Source organism: Hypanus sabinus, chromosome 4 (genome assembly GCF_030144855.1).
Source record: "Hypanus sabinus isolate sHypSab1 chromosome 4, sHypSab1.hap1, whole genome shotgun sequence".
NCBI classification, from domain to species: domain Eukaryota; kingdom Metazoa; phylum Chordata; class Chondrichthyes; order Myliobatiformes; family Dasyatidae; genus Hypanus; species Hypanus sabinus.
Window position 1 is genome coordinate 71,783,061 of NC_082709.1, and position 24,345 is coordinate 71,807,405.

Sequence of the window (24,345 nt, forward strand, 5' to 3'; positions counted from 1 at the left end):
GCATTTACCGATGTTTTTCATGGAACTGAGAAACAACAAGTCAAATACCATCTAGAACTGAGAAAATCTGCAGATGCTCTGAAGCAACACACACAAAATGCTGGAGGAACTCAGCAGGCCAGGCAGCATCTATGTAGAGGAGTAAACAGTCAATGTTTCAGGCTGAGGCCCTTCAATACCATCTCGTCCTGGGTGAGAGGAGACTAGTGGTGGTAAACACACTTGGGGCGTTGAGGTTTGGAGTTCAATTCCGTTGCCATCTGTAAGGAGTCTGTACATCCTCCTCTTGAACACCTGCGTACCCTTTGGGTGCTTTGGTTTGCTCCCATTTTCCAAAGACGTACCAGTTAGTAGATTAATTGGTCATTGTAAATATCCTGGGATTAAGCTAGTGTTAAATAGGTGGGTTTGCTGGGTGGTGTAGCTTGTTCCACTCTGTATCTTTAAGTAAGTAAGTAATAGATAAATCAAAGCTACGGGAGTTAAGATGATGCTGAACCCATGTCTCCTGCAAGGCTACAAGCATCCTGGAGCTCATCTGAATGAGACTGGTGAATCACTCTGACAGCTAACCTGGAATAGTGCTGGTTGGACACTTGGAAGCTAGCTACATTGTAAGTTAAGCAAACCATCACAGCAGTGCCTGGGTTGTATTACTTTTATAAGGAACTGACACTACAAGCACAGAATCAACTGTGCATATGTACTCATGCCTGATCGCGACGTGGCTCTTGGGTGATAAACTCAGATCCACTCAGCAGCCGGGTTGCTGTGAAATGACCTGAGGCTATTGACCATCTGAAGAGCTTGTCCAGTGAAGTGAAATGGAGAGGTTTTTACAGCCCCTGGAAAGAATTAGGTACCTGGAGCTGCCAACTGGCCAAAGTAGAAAGACTTCTATCTCCCCTTATCACACTGGCCCCCATCCTGATGTAAGGCACCATATCTTTGCATACCGAGGGCTTTGAATACTGCTCCCGACCAGAAAGCTATGCTCCCTGCACATTGCGTTGCACTGCCAGCCCCTCAGCAGATGATGCCAAGGCTTGCATTACCACAGTAGGCTTTTGCTCTGTCTTTGTACTTGATGAACAGTGTCCGTGTTTGTGAGCTGATCTTTGGCCGGGGGAAAGAGTCTGGTTACGTGGTAAGCCATGGGCTGGGTTTCAGAGATGGTATTGCCCCTCCCCCATTCCTTCCAGCATGTAAATTCCATTGTTGAGGAACTCCACCATCCAGGTCATGCGCTCTTTCTGCTGCCATCAGGAAGAAGACACAGAACTTGAGGTCCCACACCACCAGTTTCAGGAGCAGTTATTACCCTATAACTATCAGGTTCCTGAATTGGTGTGGATAACTTCACTCACCCTAACTCTGAACTGATTCCACAACCTATTGATTCACTTTCAATGACTCCTCAATTAATAGTCGTAGAGTACTAAACAGAGAAGCAGGCCCTTCGGCCCCTCTAGTCCATGACGACCTGAACTTCTGCGTAGTTCCATCTACATATCTCTCCAAACCCCCCTGCCCCCATCCATGTACCTATGCAAGCTTCTCTTAAATGTTACACTGAACCCATATTCATTATTAAGTATCCCCATTACCTAGGACATGCCCTCTTCTCATTGTTACTGTCGGGAAGGAGGTACAGAAGCCTGAAGGCACACACTCAGTGATTCAGGAACAGCTTCTTCCCCTCTGCCATCAGATCCCTAAATGGACATTGAACCCATGAACACAACCTCACTTTTTTATTGTTTCTATTTTTGCACTATTTTTAACTATTTAATATACATATATATACTTAATTACTTTTTTCTATATTATCATGTATTGCATTATACTGCTGCCGCTAAGTTAACGAATTTCTCGATGTATGCTGGTAGTGTTGAGCCTGATTCTGATGGATGCTGCTTTCCTGCTACAGCGCTCCGTGTGGATGTACTCAGTGGTGAGGAAGGCTTTACCGTGATGGACTGGGCTATATCCACTACTTTTTGTTCGATGGTGTGCTGACGTATTGATTAATTTGAAGAAAAATCTAACCCTTCCCTCTTACACAGCTCTCCATTTTTCTATCATACATGTGCCCATCATCTAAGACAAGTCTAACCCCTTGCTGCTGCATTGCCCTCCATTTTTCTGTCACTTGTACACCTGTCATCCATCGTCATGTTCTCAGTTTTATTTGTTTACTTGTTTGCATTTGCACATTGTTTTTTGTCAGCCTTTGTTTTTGAATAGTTTTTCATTGATAATATCATATTTCTATGAATGCCTGCAAGAAAATAAATACAACGACATGTGCATTCTTTACTCAAATTACTTCAAGTTCAAAGTAAATTTCATAATAATAAATTTACTTTGAACTTTACTTTGAAACATGATACATAATTATCATAAACAGACAATATAAATGCTAGGAATATTATTTTGTTTACACATAAAGGCGACATGGCTACTGCTCAATCTGGAGCATCCCAGAGGGGCTTTTCGAGAGAAAAGAATGATCTTGCATTTACTTGTGTTTATCATAACAATGTTCCAAATGCTGTGGTAATGTGGCTATCCTGCTGAATGTAAGTCCATGATAGAGTTTACAGCAACAGGTGCCATTGTACAGTACTACAATACACACCTGGTGGGATAGTCCTGTCTTTGCATAATACTGGAATATAACCCTGGGGCATACAAGTCTGTCACTAGTATCGAGCTCCAGTAATGGTGAATGAACAACAGTTTCATTCTGGTTACTGTATTAGGAACAAGGCTGTCATGATGTAGCTGACACGATGTTAGTGGTTGCAAGCCTGGTAGATGATGAGGGCTACTAATCTGGTGTTTATGCATCTGCCAGTGGGACGCAATATTGAGATTTATGTAAAGTATTTATAAAGATTTATGAAGTAGAGAAACAGGCTCTTTGACCCACAATGTCCATGATCATCTACACTAATCCTGTTTACCAGCACTTGCTCTGTAGCTTTCTATGCCTTGGGAATTCAAGTTTTTTTCTAGATACTTAATCTTGCAAGAGTATCTGCCTCCAACACCCATTCGGCCACTGTGTTCCAGTTTAGAAGTGTAGTATGAAAATATTTCATTCTCAGATCCCCTCAAGATGTCTTCCCCCTTACCCTCAATTCTTTGATTCCGTAATTAAGAGGATAAATGGCAGTGCCAGAAAAATCAGATCATAGTAAACATACCTTAATTAATATTATCCAGTAATTCTATCACTCGACTATCACCATGAGGTCCTTTGTTAGGCTGATCATGGCACACCGCAGCCCCAGTCTTCCAGATAGCCTTGACCCACTGCAGTTCACCTACCGCTGACGCAGGTCTTTGGCGAATGCCATCTCCTTGGACTAACATTCATCTCAGGAGCATCTAGGCTGTAAAGAACCGACATTAGAGTGTTGTTTATTGACCACAGCTCTGTCTTCAATACTATAATTCCAAGCACTCCTCACCAAACTCCAAAACCTGGGAGTAACACCTGCTCAACATCTTGACTAATAGACCACAATAAGGATAAGCAACAGTACCTCTGTTATGATTATTGTAAACACCACTGCTCAACCCATGACTGGCCAGATTCTATTCTGTTTTGCAGATGATACTATCATAGTGGGCTGTTTCTCAAATAACTATTAGTCAGAGTACAGGAAGGAGATAGAGAGCTTCGTGTATGGTGTCATGACAACAACCTTTCTCTCAATGTCAAAGAAAGAGCTGGTCATTGTCTTCAGAAAGGGGCACGAGCACATGCTTCAGTTTACAATAATGGTGCTGAAGTTGTGAGGTTGGGAGATGTGGGGATCCTTGATGACGGATGCTGTTTTCTTGTGACAGTACTCCTCAATGTGCTCAATGGCGGGGCAGGCCGATCCGAACGGTGAGCCATGTTGTTTTGTATGCAATCCTGTGAACTGCTCTGGGGCTACCCGGTGAAGTGAGGTGTGGTTCCTAAGAGTCACCATTGTTTAATTTTTGACTTCCACAGGCTGAGGCCAGGTTGGCTGCAAAGCGAGCTGCACGAGCTGAGGCAAGAGAGATTCGAATGAAGGAGCTGGAGAGACAGCAGAAGGAGGTGAGTTGTGGGGTTGAACAAGTGTTGCCAGTGTTTAATTGCGGTTAGTTAGTCCGGGGCCAGAAGATATACAGTCAGGCTGAGTCTGAAGGGCCTGTTTCTAATTGTAGCAAGATCTGCCAGATAATCTCGTAAGAGAGGGAAGGCTGAAACGGTGCAATTCTGAACGTACGTAGAGGCGACACAGACTGTTCAACTTACAAACTTGGGCTGAAAACCAAGTTAATTCTATCTGATAAAAATGAGAAATTCTGCAGATGCTGGAAATCAAAGCAACACACAAAATACTGGAGGAAGTCAGCAGGTCAGGCAGCATCTGTGGAAATGAACAAGCAGTCGACATTTTGGGCTGAGACCCTTCTTTGCGACTGGAAAGGAAGGGGGAAGACGCCAGAATAAAAAGATAGGGTTAGGGGAGAGGGAAAGAGAATAGCCAGAAGCTGATAAGTGAAGCCAGGTGTGTGGGAAAGGTGAAGTGCTGGAGAGGAGAGTGGACCACAGGAGAAAGGGTAAGAGGAGAAGCCCCCAGGGGAAGTGATAGGCAGGTGAGAAGAGATAAGATGCCAAAATGGGGAATAGAAGAACTGGACAGTTGAAGGGAGAAACTTTACCGGAATGAGAAATCGATATTCATGCCATCAGGTTGGAGACTACCAAGACAGAATTTAAGGTGTTGCTCCTCCACCCAGAGGGTAGCTTCATTGTGACACCATAGGAGGAGTGGACCAACATGCCAGAATGGGAATGGGAATTAAAATGTTTGGCCAATAGGAAGTTCTGCTTTAGGTGGATGGAGCGGAGTTCCTCAACAAGGTAGTTTCTCAATTTATAACGGGTCCCACCAATGCACCTGGGACCATATTGGGAGCACCGAGTACAACAGTCAACACCCCAGCAGGTTCACAGGTGAAGTGATGCCTCACCTGGAAGACTGTTTGGGGCCCTGAACGGAGGTGAGGGAGGAGGTGAATGGGCAGGAGTAGCACTTTGGTCGCTTGCAAGGTTAAGTGCTGGGAGGGAGATTAATGGGGATGACAAATGGACAAAGGAATCACAGAGGGAATGATCCCTGCAGAAAGGGGAGAGTGCGGGGAGGCTAGTAAAGATGTGTTTGATGGAAGGATCTCTTTGAAGATGGTGGCAGTTGCAGAGATTGATGTGCTGGATGCGGAGGCTTATGGTGTGGTAGGTAAAGACAAGAAGAATTCTATTACTGTTAAGATGGTGGTAAGATGGGGTGGGTGTGGATGTCCAGGAAATGGAGGAGATGCGGCTGAGGGCAACATCAATGGTAGAGGAAAGGAAACACCATTCTCTGAAGAAGGAGGACATTTTTGATGTCCTGGAAAGGAAAGCTTCATCCTGGGAATAGATGTGGTAGAGACAAAGGAAGTGAGAAAAGGGAGAAGCATTTTTACCAGAAGGCTGGGTGGGAAGAGGCATTGTCAAGGTAGCCATTGATATTGGTATGTTTATAAGAGATGACGTTGACCGTTTGGCTCCAGAGATGGGGAGAAAGAAAAGGGAGGTGTCAGGATTGGATCAAGTGAATTTAAGGGCCGGGTGGATGAAGGAGGCAAAGTTGATTAAATTGATGAGCTCAGCGTGGGTGCAAGAAGCAGCACCAATATAGTGGACAGTGTAGTGGAGGAAGAGTTGGGGAGCATTACCGCGGAAAGCTTTCAACATGGAATGTTCTACATAGCCAACGAAATGCCAGGCATATCTGGGGCCCATGCAGGGGGAGAAATTCTAGAGAAGGTGGGAGGAGCCAAAGGAGAAGTTGTTGAGGATGAGGACCCGTTCTGCTAGACAGGATGGTGGTGATGGAGGGGAACTGGTTGGTTCTTTTATTGCGAAAGAAGCAAGAGAGCTTTAAGGCCTTCTTAAAGGGATAGAAATGTATAGGGACTGGACAGCCATGGTGAAAATGAGGCAGTCAAACCAGGGGATTAATTGAAAGGTGGGGAGGAAATCGAGAATATGTGAAGTGTCATGAATGAAACAAAGGGGATAGAAGGGAGTTGAGGTATGCAGGCAGGCATGAGTTCAGAGGGGCAGGAGCAGGCAGGGACAATGGCCAACCTGGACCGTGAAATTTGTATTTCCTGGGTAGGAGGTAAGGGAACTAGGAGTTGGTTGGCAGTGAATGGGAGTTCTCCAGAGTTGATGATGTCAGAGACAGATTTTTGATAGTTGAGAGTGGGGCCATCTTCAAGGGGTAGATAAGAGAAGGTGTCTGAGAGTTGCTGCCTGGCCTCAGCAGTGTAGAGGTCAGTGCACCACTCTGTTCACAACACACAATTTGTCTGTGGGTTTGATGGTAAGGCAGGGATTGGTGCAGAGAGAGTGGAGTGTGGTGCGTTCAGAGGGGTAAGGTTTGGAGATTAGTGCTAAGTCTGAGCTAGTTGATGTCTCGTTGGCAATTAAAGATGAAAACATCCAAGCAGGCAGAGAACCAGCGCGGGGTGTCAAGAATAGGCGGAGGGTTCCATACGGGAAGAGTGGGCAACTCTTGCCGAAGAAGCAGGCTGAGAGACAGAGGCGATGGAAGAAGAGCCTGGCGTCATGACAGACGCGGAGGTCTCTGAGATGCGAATGAAGGGGTACAAAGGTAAGGCCCTTGCCAATGACAGAATGTTCTGCCTCAGAGAGGGGAAGCTCAGAGGGAATGGTGAAGACACGGCAGCAATTAGGGCTGGATTAGAGTGGGGAGGAAAGCTGATGGAGTCAGAGGAGGGGGGTAGGGTTAATTGTATCTGATGGCTTTCAACCTCAACCTGCTGCCCTCTGGTGGTGATTTTAAGTGAGAGCTTCAATAACAGCTGTTTACATCGTTTCCCTTTGAGTAATTTTGGGACCATGTGTGCGATGGAGGGAACAATAACCCACTGAAGACCCATTTACTATGTACCTTGAGCTGGCTGCTTTCATGTCTGGTTAGGGGAGAGTGGTTGTGGTCTACCCATCATCATTCCCATTATGCCTCTAGCAGAATGCCTGGTGCTTCAAGTATCATTGTTATATTTTTTGTGGTTGGCTGCAGGGCCTTTACCAAGTTTGCATCGAAGAAGTACGTGTTGCAATTCCCTGATTCAAGTAAAATCATATGAGCAGGCCTTGAGTGTACGGTCTGGTGCTTCTTGCTGGGATGGCAGAGTGGCCCATTACCCCATAATGTCAGGGAGCCATAATGCCAATCACTGCAGCACATTGATAAATAGGGACCTATCACTGTATAACATATGGATACAAAACCAGTAGGACACAGGTCTGTCACTGTACCACTGGGGTATGATACTGGCCACAGTATAATTCTAAATGATGGTAGGTACAGTTCTGCTTTACAGAGGAAGTCAGTAAGATAACGAATTTGCATCGAGAATTTTGCATCTGTCCCAGGATACTGACGGACTTTTACCACTGTACCATTGAGAGCATACTCACCAACTGCATCTCAGCGCAGTATGGCAATTGTCCCGCATTGGACCACAAAGCACTCCAGCAGGTAGTGAAAACTGCCCAGCGGATTATCGGAACCCAATTGCCCACCATTGAGAACATCTACCATAAATGCTGCCTGGGCAGGGCAAAAAGCATTATCAAGGATGCATCTCACCCTAACCATGGACCTTTTACTCTCCTCCCATCCGGTAGACGCTACAGGAGCCTCTGCTCCCACACCAGCAGGCACAGGAAGAGCTTCGTTCCTGAGGCTGTGACCCTGCTGAACCTCACATCAGTGCTAAACAGTATTGCACCCATATTGGACTGTCTCAGTACTTTTATATTTGTGTGCTGTAGCACTTACTTTTTATTTGCAGTTATTTTGTAAATAACACTATTCTTTGCATTTCTGGTTAGATGCTAACTGCATTTCATTTGACTTTGTATCTGTACTCGGCACAATGACAATAAAGTTGAATCTAATCTAATCTAATCTTTCAGTACAAGTTGCTTGGGGGCAGAACTGGCCTTGTAGCCAGCAGAGATGCATGGACGGCAAAATGACATGGTATTGGTGTAGGGTTGGAATAAGGAAAAGCAGAAGAAAATATCCCATGGTTTTCTGTGGCCAAAGGTTGCTTTGATTCAATCTCTGTCGAACCTCTGTTTCAGTTACATTCTGCCTTCTCTTGTTTTCTCTCCACTGCTTTCTCTTGGTAGATTTACCAGGTACAGAAGGTGAGATGTATTTTGCTTTGTTTGTCTAAATGTTTAAAATAATCTGGCATGACAGCTTACTCATCCAGTGTGTCAATGTGCATCCTTAGTTGCCTGATCTTTTGCCACACCCCACGCACGTGTTTTAATTCCCCTGACACCTGCAGAGATACAATTCCCAGCCAAGGAGGTACTCCGCAGCAGATTACTCATGACTCAAGCACTAGCAAATCTGCTCCATCGAGCATCCAACAGTGGCAAAGTTTATGACCCGCATGTGCGCCTCGCCTCGCCTCTGGGCTAATTCCAGTTACGAATGCTGACAGTGTACACTATCTGTGGGATTGTCAAATGGAATTTAGAGTTTGCCACGCAGAAGCATGGTGACACTCTTGGACACTTGTTCAAAATATGGGTTGGAGAGAAAAAGTGAAGGCATTGAAAGCAAATAATTGAGGAACACCCACCTCCAATGTTTCAGAAAAAATATTGGACTGTTCTCCCTGGACAGGAGAGCAACAACACGAGGGAGAGGAGTTCCAGCTGCCTCATCTCCTCTTCCACTGTAACCCATCTGCAGCCGAGCAGGTTCATCCAGCTTAGTTTGCATACTAATGTAGGGCAAATTAGCTACTTTGACCCTGTTGTGCCCTTCAGTAAGGTAATCACTCATTCTCACCAGTAACGATTTCAATCTTGGCCTAAAGCTCTTGTTTAGGTGGAGTTGTAGATTTTTGTTGTTTTCTGCATGGAAAGGAAATTTGAAAATCTAATTTCAGTGCTGAAATTCAGTTAGTATAGCACAGGTAAGCTTTCATTGGGGATGGTACAGGCCAAAGTAGCCAGTGGTCTCTATTTAGGAATGATAAAACGGTCTAATTATCGGGCTTAACCAGTGAGAACTTATTGTTGTCTCTCACAGCTCACATACACTCAGTGGCCACTTTTTTAGGTCCACCTGTACTTGTTAATGCAAATATCGAATTAGCCAATCATGTGGCAACAACACAATATGTAAAAGCGTGCAGACATGGTCAAGTGGGTCAGTTGGTGTTCAGACCAAACAGCAGAATGGAGGGAGAAATGTGATCTAATTGACTTTGACCATGGAATAATTGTTGGTGCCAGATGGGGTGGTTTGAATATCTCAAAAACTGCTGATCTTTTGGGATTTTCACATATAACAATCGCTAGGGTTTACACAACATGGTGTTGAAAGAAAAAAAGATCCGGTGAGTAGTAATTCTGCAGTTGAAAATGACTTGTTAATAAGAGAGGTCAGAGGAAAATGGCTAGACCGGTTTAAGCTGACAGGAAAGCGACAGTAACTCAAATATCCGCGTATATAACAACAGTGGTGTGCAGAAGAGATTGCAAAACATGTCAAACGTTGAAGTGGATGGCCTACAGCAGCAGAAAACTGCACCTGGCTCCCCTCCTGTACCTAACATAAGTGGCCATTGAGTGTTTTTGTTATTGTTGTTTGCTGTTGTTTGTGGCCTTGAAGCACTCAACAATCTTTAACATATATTGAGTTGCTCCTTATTTACTGTCCTTGACTTTTCTTTCCTCCTCTTAATCTCTCCCTTTTTCTATTCGTAGAAATATTATGGGCTGGATACAAAATGGGGAGACATCGAGCAGTGGATGGTAATGCGTGTGCTGTTAGAATGCATGTAGAATCTTCCCCTTTCCCACATTTTATGTTTGGAAATAATCCTCAGTTGCAGGAGTTCTAGTGTCTGATGTCCTTTGCGCAAATTGAGCTTCCATTCTGGTCAGTGCTTAGAGTAAGCTGTTGCCATTCTCCGTCTCGACAATTGAACAGATGCATGCCTTGTGGTCTTCGGGATGAGATGTGATGGGTGATGGGAGGAAACCAGTTCAGACTATAGCTATCAAAGGGTGTCCTTCTGGCCTCTGGGTATTAGATTTGGGCAGTGCATGTACTGACTGAGCAGTGGACTGGCACTTGGATTACGCGAGGGTGTGTGGGCAGCCGTGAGCAAGAATCTAAGCATTGGTTGAAGCATTGGAAAGGAGAAGCACATTATCACCTCAGTGTTGGCCTCATTTTCCCATTTCTGCTCTGTAGCCAGAGATTTGCTTCATCTCCTGGAGTACTTGATATCAGAGTGTGATTCACTCTATAGCTGCCGGGAAAGATTTCGATACTGGCACTGACTGTCCTTAACCCGAAGAGTTTCTTTGTGAGCAGTGCTGTTCCTCACATTGATGAGCAAACAATTCACAATGTCCGTTGGAAACAAGATAATGAGGAAGGCAAATTGCTTGCTGTTAAATGAGGGAATCCTCTACAATCTGCTCTATGAAAGGCTGAGATATCATTACATTTCTCACTACCAACTCTTAGTTTATCTGCGATCCATTAAGAGCCAGAAGTGGATGAGGTGAAATCCTCTCATAGTATGTCCCTGATTTGAGGGGCAAGCTAAAGAACTAGCCCTCTCCTTGATCTATGTTCCTACTGCAGGCTATGGATCATCAAGCCCCTTAATCCAGTCAGCACTTGGAGGATCACATCTTTATATTTTGAGTCACATCATTACATTTTGAGTGTAATGATATCTCACCCTATCATAGAGCAGATTCCTCTGTCTTTTGTCTGTTATAAAATTTCTGAACCTCAGCTTGAACTGTTCACAAACTCTGGCTTTTTTCCCCTCTTCATCACCCTCTTGGCACTTCAGGAAGACAGCGAGAAATACTCTCGCAGATTCAGAAGACATGCTTCGGTTTGTACCTTCCTTCTTTCTCTCTGTTACTCTTGTTCTCTCCTTTTACAAATTCCCTTTTCTTTCCCTTGTACTATTTTTCACCATTTCCCCTCCCAATTCACTGTCCATTGTTCTGTCATTGTCTCCTCTCATCTGTCCTTAATTCATGTCTTCAACGTTTTATCTGCGCTTCCCCACTGTACTTCACACTCAGCATGTAGAACTCTTGAGAGCTTCTAATCCACTCATATCTCACTCCCTATGTAGTGATGCCCACTGTTATTGTCTTGCCCCATATCTCTGCCTCACACACCGTCCCTCTCTCTGTCCCTGGCCCTCAGCTTCCCCTGCCCCATCTCTCCCCTCTTCCTCACCTGCCCTCTGCTTCCCTCACCCAACCCCATTCCAGGCTCCATATTGTTCATCTTTAGTCATTCCACCTTCCTCCTTCAATGTTGTCATTTGCCTGTGTGGTAACATACTTGTTTCTTGTACAGGTGTCTGATGAAGATGAGTGGACATCAGTCGGAAGCCGTGGCAGTGCTCGGGTTTGTGAATTTTCATTTCCTATTGCAGTGATTGTCAGCTGTCATCGTTTGCACTTTGAATTTGATTTGATTCATTTAAGTATGCAGGCTCTCTCTCACAGGAGGCAGAACAGGGTGCTATAGTCATGGTACAGCACAAATACAGGTTCTTCAGCCCAACCAATCCATGCAAACCATGCTGTACACTCAACTAGTCCCAATTTCCTGTGTTCATATCCCTCCATGTACCTATCCAAGTGCCTCTCAAATGACACTGTTGTACCTGTCTTCACCACTTCCCTAAGTAGCTCATTCCATATACTCACAGTCCTATTGGCCGGCTGGTGGCGCAATGGCATCAGCGCCGGACTCCGGAGCGAAGGTTCCTGAGTTCGAATCCAAGTCATGCCACCCCCCGAGCATGCTTTCCATTTGTGCCGGGTTGAGCATCGAGCTAGCCACTCGGCCTCATAAAAAATACAAAGGGTCAAGTCAGGAACAGTCATATCGGGACCCAGTTAATCTGAAAGGAGACCAATCCTGAATGGCTGACACACTAAAATGAAACATCCTCTGCATGGAAAAAGTCACCCCTTGGGTCGCTTTTAAACGATTCCACTCTCATCCTACATCTGTGCCCCCTAACTTTGGTTTTCCCTGTTGTGGGGGAATGACTGTTACCATCCCCTTATTTATACCTCTCATAATTTATCTATAAGTGTGCATTCTTCTGTGTTTCAAAGAATAAATACCTAGCCTGGAGAGCCTGTCCTTATAACACAAACCCTCTAGTCCTAGTAACATCCTTGTTAATCTTCTCTGTACTCTTTCCAGTTTAACCACACCTTTCCTGTGTAAGGTGACCAAAACTGTACACTGCTCAATCTACAGCCTCACGAGTGACAAAAAAATGGAGGGTAGTGTTCCAGCTCCTATTCTTAATGCCCTGAACGATGATGGCCAGAATGCATGTACACCTTTTTCACCATCCTGTCTACCTGTGAGACTGCTTTCAATGAACTATACACTTATACTCCTCGGTCTCTTGTTCCATTACATGCCCTAGTGCACTACCATTCATATTGGAAGTCCCTCGCTGCTTTGACAATCCAGAAAGCATCTTCTTACCCCTATCTGCAATGAAGTACATTTGACCCTATTCAGCCCACTTCCCTAACTGATTAAGATCCCCCTATATTCTATGATTACCTTCTTCTCTAGCAACAGCACCTCCTAATTTTATGTCATCCACAAACTTACTGATTAAGCCTTGTGCACTGGCATTCAAATCACTTACGTAGCCCTGCAATGTATCATTAGTCACCAGCCTCCATTCCAAGAAACAAACCTTCAATCATCACCTTGTGCTTCCTACCTCTGAGGCAGTTTTGAATCCATCTGACTACAGTACTGTGCAAAGCTGTTGGGCACATACTGTAATGTATATTGTATATAGCTAGGGTGCCTAAGACTTTTGCACAGCACTGTATTTGTCAATGTGGAGCAGAGAGCAAGTTTGTAAATCTGGTGGGAGTAGTGAGGGTGGAGTGTTGTGGGAGGGGTGTGGGACACATGGCAAGAAAGAGTGCAGGGGTGAGGGGTGGTGCAGGGGCAGACACACCCAGCCCAGAGACACCAGGCAAGATCATCATGATTCCAAACAATTGGTTTATAGATCGTTACAGAACGTCCCTCTCCCTTTCCCCTTTTCCAACCAGGATTACCCTCTCCCAACTGCATTCCCACATTCAGTCCACAATAGAGACCCATATCAGAATCAGGTTTACCATCACTCACATATGGAATTAGTTCTCATATGCGGCAGCAGTACAGTGCAATACACAAAATTTCAACAGTACTGTGAAAAAGTCTTAGGCACCCTAGCTATATGTATGTGCCCAAGATTTGCAGTTCTTCCTGAAAGCCATGGGACCTAACCTTTCAGACCATCTTATTATGCAGGATCGTATCAAAGGCCTTGCCAAAGTCTAAATAGACTGCCTACCCCATCTACTTCTTTGGTTACCTCTTCAAAAACTTTAAAATGTTTGTAGAACACAATTTTCCACTCTGAAAGCCATGCTGACTCCTCTGAATCCATCTCTCTCTGTCTGTCTAAATGCTGGTAGATCCTGTCCCTCAGAATTCCCACCAATAACTTCACCACTGCTGATATCAGGCTGACCAATTGTAGTTCCTGACTCGCCCTTGATGTCCTTCTTGAACAATAGAACATTAGCCACTCTTCAGTCTGGTAACTTTGCCTCTGGCTAACATTGAATCACATATCTCTGCAAGGGCCTCTGTAATTTCTTCTCTGGCCTCCCACAAAGTCTGCGAATGTACTCAGTCAAGTCTTGGGGATTTATCCACCGTAGTGTATTGTCAGGTTGCAAGTACCTCTTCCCTGGTAATATGAGTTTCCTCCAAAACATCTCCATTAGTTTTCCTTAACTCTTAAGCATCCATGATTTTCTCTTCAGTAAACATCAAGGAGAAATGTTCTTTAAAGATTCCAGCCACTTCTGTAGCTCAAGACCTTGGTCCCCCTACTAATCTTTTAGGGGACCTACTCCCTCTCAAGCCACCTTTATACTCTTGGGATTTTCCTTTGCCTCATCTACTACATCATCTCATATCCTGTCTTCGCCTTCCTAATTTCCCTCTGTGAGTATTATTGATCTTTTTATAGAGATCAAGAAATTTGATTTCTAAATCCAAACTATGTTTCCTCTTTTTTTTTCTCAACTGGAGCCTCAATATCCCTCATCAGCCAAGATTCCCTAAATTAGCCAGGTTTACCCTTCACCCTAACAGGAAAATGCTGCTCCTGGGCTCTTCATATCCAATTCTTAAAAGCCTCCCATTTGCCATTAGTTCCTGTCCCTTCAGATAGGCTTATCAAGTCAACCTCTGCTAGATCATGCCTAATTCCCCCAATTTAGCCTTGCTCCAGTTTCAGGAGGACTTGTCCTACTCTTTTCATCTCTGTCTTAAAACTAATAGAGTTATGGTTTGTAGAGCCAAAGTGTTCTCAGACTGCCACCTACCCTACCTCATTCCCCAAGAGGATGTCCAGTATAACACTCTCCTGAATAGGGTCCGCTATATATTGATTCAGGAAACTTTCCTGGACATATTTCACAAATTCCACCTTGTCTAGTCCATTAACACCCTGGCCCAGTCAATCTGGGGAAAATTAGAAACTCCCACAATTATAACCCTATTATTCTTAAAACTATGAAAAAATTTTCTATACACCAGCTCATCAGGTTTCTGCTGACATTTGGGGGAGGGTCTATAATACTCCCCAGCAAGAGTGACAGGGACCCTTCCCTTTTTGTTTAGAAGTTCCACCTCATTGGATGTCCCCCCCCCCCCCCGCCCCAAGAATGTCATCTCTAAGTACTACGGTTACGTCCTGTCTTATCGGGAAGGTATCAGCTCTTCCTCGCTTCCTTGTACCTCTGTCACACCTGTAGCATCTAAATCCTGGATTAGCAAACTGCCAGTCCTGCCCTTCTCTCAGCCATGTCTCTGATCAGTTCTGATCAGGAGTCATCCCATGCACCTCACTGCATCAGTCAAAAACTGATCTTTAATTAAACTGACTTTATGTTTTATAATTATGTGCAGATAAATCTTGCACAGGAGTTGTTTTTCAAATACACTGTTCCTGAGACATTGCATCAATTCTGCATTTGTTAAAATAACTTATCTATGTAGTAATCTCATTGCTAACTGAAGCCAGAATGCCATGTTGGCTGCGTTATTCTACTATGAAGTCTGATTCAAAAACACTAGCTGCTTAAGGATTTGTGCAAGTGTGGGGGAATTTTCAGGGGACTGATAACACAGGTTAGTTTGGGCTGTGAGTGTGTTTGAGTGGACATTGTAATTTCAGTTGAGTATGGGGTCTCATTTGGAAAGCAAAAATAAAGAAACTGCAGGTTCTGGAAATTTGAAGTAAAACAGAAAATGATGGAAGGACTCAGCAGGTCAGGCAGCATCTTCAGAAAGAGAAATAAGAATTAATGACAGGAGTCTTTGATCTGAAACATTAACTTTTTTTCCCCAAGATGCTCAATGACCTGCTGAGTGTTTCCTGCACTTTCTGTTGTACACAGGTTTATTTTGTGTGCCCAGATACACAGGCTGAATTTTGTCTTGAGAGTGTGGGTTGGGGAAGGGAGGGTGTGGAGATCCAGTCTAATGTGAGGTATGCGTGTATGGTCAGATGCACTGTATGTGTAACTAGATTTCTGTCCTGATTAGAAAGTGTGTGAGGTCTGGTATTCGAGTCTGAACATGCATATTTCCTTCCACCTCTCCTGGATTATATTAACTGCATTTCACGTTCATTTTTGATCTTCAACCCTGCATCAACAAGTCTACTGTCAGCTAATTTTAAATTTTTGGCCAATATAAAGAGTACAAAACTCCATTCAACACCCCCATGATGAATCTCTGACTTGTGCTCAACAGCACTGTACATCAGTATTGTGCAGTATCGAGTGAATTCAGAAATTGGAGGTGCAAAGGGACTTGGGAATCCACATGTAGTAATCCCTAAAGGTTAACTGCAAGTTGAGTCAGTAGTAAGGAAGGCAAATGCAATGTTAGCATTCAGTTCAAAAGGACTAGGATGTAAAAGTAACGATGTGATGCTGAGATTTTATAAGGCATTGGTCAGACCACATTTGGAGAATTGTAGGCAGTTTTGGGGCCCGTATCTAAGAACGGATGTACCAGGAAGGTTATGAGAATGATCCCGGGAATGAAAGCATTAACCATTGAGGAGTGTTTGATGGCTCTGGGCCACTGCACACTGAAGTTTAGAAGAATAAGAGGGTAATCTCACTAAAACTTATTTAATATTGAAAGATCGAGATAGCGTGGACGAGGAGAGGGTATTTCCTATAGTGGAGGAGTCAAGGACCAGAGGGCACAGCTTTAAAATACAAGGATGTCCCTTTAGAACAGATGAAGAGGGATTTCTTCAGAAATCCGTGGAATTCATTGCCACAGCTGGCTCTGAAGGCCAGCTTATTTAAAGTGGAGGTTGATGGGTTCTTAATTATTAAAGGTGTCAGAGGTAAAATAAATCAGCCATGATCAAATGGTGAAACAGACCCTTTGGGCTGAATGGCCTAATTCTGCTCTTATTTCTTATGTTCTTATGGACCTGTGTTCAGTCCTGACCGTCTGTGGAGTTTGTACATTCTCCCAGGGATCATAGAGATGGTTCCTCCCACTGCCCAAAGTCTGGCAGATTAATTATCCACCGTAAGTAACTTTTAACAGGGGTGTGGTAGAATTATGGGTTGAATTGCAAGTGCCTATTTGTGTGCTATGTGACTATGCAATTCTATGAGACCAGAGGGTCAAATATAAGAAGTTGTTATCAAGGTGATAAGACCATAAGATATAGGAGCAGAATTAGGCCATTTGGTCCATCGAGTCTGCTCCACCATTTCATAATGGCTGATCCGATTTTCCTCTCAACCCCAATATCCTGCCTTCTCCCCGTATCTCTTCATGCCCTGACCAATCAAGAATCTATCAACCTCTGCTTTAAATAAACATAACTTGGCCTTCACAGCTGCCTGCAGCAAAGAATTCCACAGATTCACCACTCTCTGGCTAAAGAAACTTCTACTCATCTCCATTCTAAAAGGATGCATCTCTCTTCTGAGCCTGTGTCCTCCGGTCTTAGACTGTCCACATCCACTCTACCGAGGCCTTTCACCATTCGATAGGTTTCAATGATTGTGAAGGTTAGTGAGATAAATCCAAGACATCGTCAGCTGGGTGTGGATCTTGGGCTAATACTTCAGTTATTGCAGTATCTTTAGGAAAAACTGTCAAGCATCGTGCTACTGGTCCAGGTAGAAAAGTGCTATTGATGGAATAGGCTCAAATCTTTTCTTCATCTTATATGTAGTTTATTGTTGTGAAATTGTGTAGGTAATGATAACTGTGTGCTGCCTATCCTTGAAGCAATACTGTGTTTCCCATGGCTGCACTTGTAAGTCATCAAACTTTCCTAGAACCGAGACTGAATATGCCAAAGCTTGTTAAGTGTGTTTAGTGATCATGCTTCTGATGTAGTTTTGTTGTGTCTCTAAGCATTATACCACACAATGGTATTTCTAGCTCTTTATATCTATGTTATAAAAATCTTCCATGGTTTTGTACTCTTGCAGCCTTCCATTTCCAAAAGAGACGAAACCCAGCAGTAGTTGATACCTGATAGCTAAAACCTCCCAATTTCAGAATCAAATTCGCATACAATGTCATAACCAAAAAGGTGCCCCATCATATGTTTGTTTTTAGTTCTGTTAGTTCGGAAGTCAGAATAATACCTTATTTTCATATGGTTTTGTTAATCAGCCTCACAGTTCATCCATAAGTTCTTTCCTACACATTCCTTGCATTCGTCCTTTCACTGCTTGTTCCCTGACTTCACACCTTCCTCCATTAATCTCTAATCTGGTACTTCATTGACATCCAGATAATGTACATCCACTGGATCACTTTGTAATCATTCAGTTAAATTCCGAGAAATTCTAATGACTTTACTCAAATAAGATATTACATTTTGAAATCCGTTTTAATATTGTATCTTTTTGTTTCAAATGTTTTGCTATTTTCTTCAGAATCAGAATCAGGTTTACTATCACTGGCATATGTGATGAAATTTGTTGTTTTGTGGCAGCAGGGTTCTGCAAGACAAAATAATAAAAAATCTACAAATTACAATAGGAATATATATTTAAATTAAATCAAATTAAGTAGCATAAAAGGAGATCAAAATAAAGAAAAGTAGTAGTGAGGTAATATGCATGGATTCATTGTCAATTCAAAAATCTTGATGGCAGAGGAGAAGAAGATGTCCCTAAGACATTGATTGTGTGTCTTCAGGTTCCTGTACCTTCTCCTTAACAGTAACCATGGGGAGGGGGTATGTACCCTCTCCTTAATAGTAACCATGGGGAGGGGATATGTCCTAGGTGTTAGGGGTCCTGAATGATAGTTAATAATCATTCTTTAGTTAGAATTTGTTTTTTCTTACCACCAATTATGTGATGGTAATTGGAGTCCATTACACTCTGAACATGTTCTACATACATTCTTAAAAATAGGTACTATACTAGCTATCTGTCAGTCTTCTGGCTCTACACTTAATCTAATAAATTATTCATTATATATCTAATGAAGCATTTGCTTCCAGTTTACTAGATTGTTTTAAAATGGACATCATCTGTCCAGATGAGGGCTTTTTTCAGTGGCTTATTTAATAAGTATCCACTTACTTGGAATATCAATTAGTTCTAATCTTTTCATGCATCTCTTTAGCAGAGACAGAGCAAATTAATTATATAAAATTACTGCCTAGCTATGGCTGTCTTTTAGTTTATTCTATCTGTTCTTGTGACCTTGTTCCCACATCAATTTTTGAAATTTACATGCTTGTAGAATATTATGGAATTTACTTAGGTTCTTTGATCATTTAATTTCACAGTTTTTAATTATTTTTTATTTAGAGATATAGCACAGTAACAGGCCATTCTGGCCCAATGAGCCTGTGCTGCCCAGTTACATCCATGTGACATTTGTCACATCAGGCCTGTTTGTTTCAGAGAAGTGCAGTCCACCCAGATAATTTATCAATGAAATTGACGCGTGGCCTCAGTGATGTCATTTTGGGTTAAGCACCTACAGCTGCAAACTTAAGTGATTCTCCCAGTTCCAAGGCCACTGCATACATGATTTCTGTCTTGTGCGCAGAATGAGAAAAGGACAACAGAGCGCTTGGGGATCAGACTGACTCCAGCTCTGGGGGAGTTGGGTAAAAGTTGACCATGCTTTTGCTACCATTTCAGACTAGTTCAGGGAATGGATTTGGAGATTGGGACTTTAAGTGGTGGTGAGAAAGAATGGAGCCTCAGCTGGAGATTAGGAGTTCAGGAGCAAGGCTACCCAACATTTAGGGATGGGATGATAGAGAAGACACCAAGGCAGTAGACTTATGGCAGTAAGAACAATGCCATACCTATGAATTTCTAGATGCATTATTTCCACAGCATGTACAGATTTATTCTTACTTCTTTCTTTTCTGCAGACTTAATATTGGTGTGATTGTCTTTGTATTATCTCATTTTCTGTTCTAATGGATTCTCTGTTACTCTGGTAGCAGTGTTACTTTTTCTAATACTATTGTGATATATATAACAAGAAATGTGCCTCTTAGAACTATATTTTTTACCTATACTGGTTACCTCTGAATATACTATTAGCTCCAGTTCCCTGTTTTATTACTGTTACACAAGATTAGCAGAGGCAGGAGTAGGCCATGTATTGGTTCTAGTCTGTTCCACCATTTGATAAGAATATGAGTGTAAACATTCATATTCTGCTCATTCAGTATGTTCTGTGATCCCCATAGTATCCAAAATTCCACCAATCCCTGATGTGTGCTCCAAGGCAGTGAATTATAAATGTTTTCAATTATAAATCTAAAAGAAATTCTTCCTTCTATTAGTCTTGAGATATGGGATTGGCTATTTATGACCACGTCCTCTAGTTTTGCATTTGACACCAAGATTTTTTTTTGTCTCTTAGAATCTTCTATTTCTCAGTGAGAACGCCCCTTCTCCTCTCAACTTCAATTAAATCCTGGCTACAGTTCCTCCATTGCTCTTCATAGGATAGTTATATTGTCATATTGTACATTCGAATTCAGTAGCAGTTCCTCTCCCATTATTTTCAGTATCATCACCCACCCTTGTTAAATTTTATTGCCTGGCATTTTAGGCTCTCCCTGTTTAACCTGTTCTATTTGCTGTTTAAGGTTTAGTTTGTTTGAAGTAGGTTTGAAAGAAAAGTCCCTTTATCCCTTTGCCCCTTTCCCCACCATCTGCTTCCATACTTTAATAACTTGAAGCCCTTGACCCCTCTCTTTTCTCTTTGTGCCAGGACATCATTCTAGTTCAGGTATAGCCATTGTGTTGGTAGTCTCAAATTAAGAGCAATGAACCCAGCTTCTTTGAATGTAAGCAAAAGTCACCTGACCTGGCCTTCATGCGGGTTGCAGTTGCTAGCTTCATACAGGCATGACAAATCATCTCATCTGCGTCTCTCTCTTCTTCACTGATGGGGGCTACTTTCTTCTTTTATTCACCAGGCTGATTTTGAGAGTGTTGGTGCCTCAGGAGGGGTGAGATCATAAAACTGTTGCGTGCCTCCATGACTATCACTAACTAAATTAGTTTAGTTAAATTAAATCAATTATTTGTTTATTTATTTGTTAATATTAATCACTGGTAATCATTAATAATTAAAATTATTAATAATGAATTAATTGTTTAATTACATAATGAAGTAATAATTTTAGTTAAATCAGTTGTTGTATTAAAACATAACAACACGTCTTTCGGCCCTCAATTTTGTGCTGAACTAATTAAAAGTTATAGCAGCTGTCCTCTGTTTCATTTGAGATCTGGTCAAGCCCAGCATTTACTGATAGCCCGAGCTGAGGATCTCATTACTTTGCATTGTTTTCAATAGCTCATAGTTAAACCACATTGTTGTGAATTTGTGCTTGTAAGTAGGCCATGCCTGTAATAGTGGCAGTTTTTTATACCTTAAAAAATAATGAACCAATTGCATTTTACAATTCAGAGACTTCACGACTCTGACTTGAACAGAAACCAGCTCCTTAATTTAGTTTTCTTCAAACTTTGAAATAACATTTCAAATCATCATTGTAGCGATTGACCTTGCATTCTCTGAATCACTAACCCTGCAACGTAACCTGTAGTCTAACTGTACTCCCCGTGTGTGGTTTTGAATGATTCCCCAAAGCTGGAACATCCTGTATGCTTACTGCCTGGACTCAGACTGGAGGGCTAACCCTGTGTGAACAGGCTACTGAGAGGACTGGTGACTACTGGTACGTCTTGGTCAGTGCCTCTCCATCAGTTCCATGAAGGTGCAGTAGTATTGCTCCTCTTGCATGGGTGTGCCACTGCTTCCCTGGTGCTTTACTCATCTAAACTTGTTTAAGGCAGCTCACTCCTAACTTAACTGGAATGGAGGGAGCAGCACGAGCAGGCCCCAAGAAGCTCCGACTGTATTTGCTGCATGGTTTGTCTCTTCATTTCATGGAGTAACTTACTCCCTTTATTTTGCATGCTGGGGCATTCCTCAGCCCCTCAACCCTTCCTTCTCCTCTATCTCTTCTTCCCAGTTGTGAAACTCTGCCTTACTGTCCCATTACTCTGTATGAAACAGGTCACTGAGAAGCACCAAAGGAAGAAGAAAGCAAAGGCCGTATGTAACAAGAGCTGGATGCGACTTTCTCCTTCATATTTGAGGATTGTCTTGGGGGGGGGGGGTGAAAATGGCAAGGAGGGTGTCACAGCATTTTGCCCAACGGCGTCCATACCATGGGATGCAATGGTAGTACAACCCTATTACATTGCCAGTGACCTGGGTTCAATTCCCACCGCTGTCTGTAAGGAGTTGGTACATTTTCCACATGACTGTGGGTTTCCTCTGGGTGCTCTGGTCTCCTCACACATTCCAAAGATGTACATGTTCATTGGTACAGGTAATTAGTCACACCAATTTAATTAGGTAAAGTGAGCTCATTGGCTACAGCCTTTTACCATGCTGTAAGTCTCTAAATCTAAGTTAACTACAGATCACCCACAGGCCTCACTCATTGTATGATTGGACAGTCTGGGCAAAGGTACCAGCTGCAGTCTATCTTCCCTCTCTTTTCATACCCATGTTGAGTTCAGTTGGAGAAAGAATGATGAGAGTCTTCGGGTGCAGTGTTTATGGGATGGAAGTAGAGTGTTGGTTGAAGACAGTGATGGATTTAGCTGTGAAGCCTCTGCAACAGATTGCTCTGTCACTGTATTCAAAACGCCCATCTGCTTGTGTTGGTCACTTGAAAGTAGCTGTCACTTGGGGGCCATATTCCAGGCTCGATGGAGTTTGTTTTTACTTAAAAGGATCCAAAGGGGGTCAATCTTGTGAATAATTTTCCTGAATTCTCTGCAGAGTTGGGTACCAGCTGCTCCCCTCCAAGAAATGTAACAATACTTGTCCCCTTGCTCTTCCTAGGAATTGCAATTGGAGTTTAAGCTTCCTACTATAATTGAACCCCTGTATGTCAGTATTCGCTGAGCTGCCATGATGCTGGCTGGTCCATTTTATCCCAGACACCTGGGCCTTAATTTGTTCCTTGCTCTGTGTTTGAACTGCATGGAAGTTCCATGCAAGGCATGGCATTACCAACATAAGACCGTAAGACCCAGGAGCAGAATTAGGCCATTTGGCCAACTGAGTCTGCTCCACCAGGCCATTGTGGATGATTCGTTGTTTCTTTCAACCCCATTCCACTGCCTTTACCCCTTAACTGTTGGCACCCTTACTAATCAAACTCCGATTTAAATATACCCAATGACTGCCTCCATAGCTGTATGAGGTAATGAATTCCACAGATTTACTACCCTTTGGTTAAAGAAATTCCTCCTCATCTTTGTTCTATAGGGATGTACTTGTATTCTGAGTCTGTACCCTCTGGTTCTAGACTCTTCCACTATGGATACCATCCTCTACACGTCCACTCTATGCAGGCCTTACAATACTCGGTAGGTTTCAATGAGATCCCCCCCCCCCCCCCGCCCCTCATTCCTCTAACCTTCAGCAAGTACAGGCCCAGAGCCATCAAACACTTCTCTTTCATGCCTGGAATCATTCTCATGAACTTCCTGTGGACCCTCTCCAATGCAACAAAAAGGTTGGATGGAAAAGATGGAATAAGAAGCAAATACCTGTGTATATATAAAGCTCCTGCAGCACCCTCAATATATCCTTAGTCTATCAGCAAGGAAATGTTTTGGGAAATTGCTTACTGTTGGGGGGGAAAGCCGTGGCTAATTCAAACACAATGAGATCCTACAAAGAGCAATGTGGTAAAGATCAAATAATATGTTTCAGTAATGTTGGCTTAGAGACAAATGTTGGCCAAGACTTGGGCAATTACCCACTTGGAAGGGCAGGAAGGACCTCAGTTTAACAAGTTGATGGTTTTGACAATGCATTGATACTGGACTGGGCAATCAAGCTGGATTTGATGCTCACATTTTGAGTGGAATTAACACATAGTCTTCCTACTAGGAGACAAGAGCTAGGAAATGAGGAACTGATGACTATTTAACTTCTATATGATAAAGTCAGAAAAAGTAACAAGTCTAGGATTCTTGACTGTAGTACTTTGCATAAGGAGAGAAGTGTGGCAAGTTTACATGCCACAGAATAAAGCTTTCTCTGCACAGTCTTATCAAATGTTTTCAAAGAAAGTCTAGTACTGGATTGATAGGGATTGAATCCAAAGCCCAGTCTCAGAAGTCTTCCTGCTACAGGTCCCCATGTTAGCAGCCTTTGACATTTTCCAGTTGGTTTTGTTTGAAACTGCTTCCTCCTACAATGCTGGGCATTTGTTTGAGAGGTTAGAAGTCTCAGAGATTAGGAGATGGAGGAGGTTTAGCCCCACCTACAGAGGCTTAATCTGGATCCAACCTAAAGTAAACCAAAGACCCACTTCTCTGGGAACCTGCTAGTAAGGCCCTGACATTTCTTATAATGTGTGGTATCCAGGATGGAACATAATAGTCAAGCCATGCAATAACAGTTTCACAATGTTTTAGTATCTTGTTTTTTATCATTACGCCACTATTTATAATGCCAAGAGCTACCCTCTTGTTCCCATGGTGTAACAACCTTTCACATTCCTTTAACC

General features: G+C 42.9%; 1 protein-coding gene across 1 annotated transcript in view; it reads left to right on the forward strand.

The window, feature by feature from the left end:
* LOC132392123 (trichohyalin-like) overlaps positions 1-24,345 on the forward strand; it is a 130,033-nt gene that overhangs the window by 52,194 nt on the left and 53,494 nt on the right. Inside the window, exons 3-4 of the mRNA XM_059965972.1 lie at positions 4,013-4,099; positions 11,499-11,549. Coding sequence (XP_059821955.1) covers positions 4,013-4,099; positions 11,499-11,549 — 138 coding nt within the window. The remainder of the gene's footprint in view (positions 1-4,012; positions 4,100-11,498; positions 11,550-24,345) is intronic.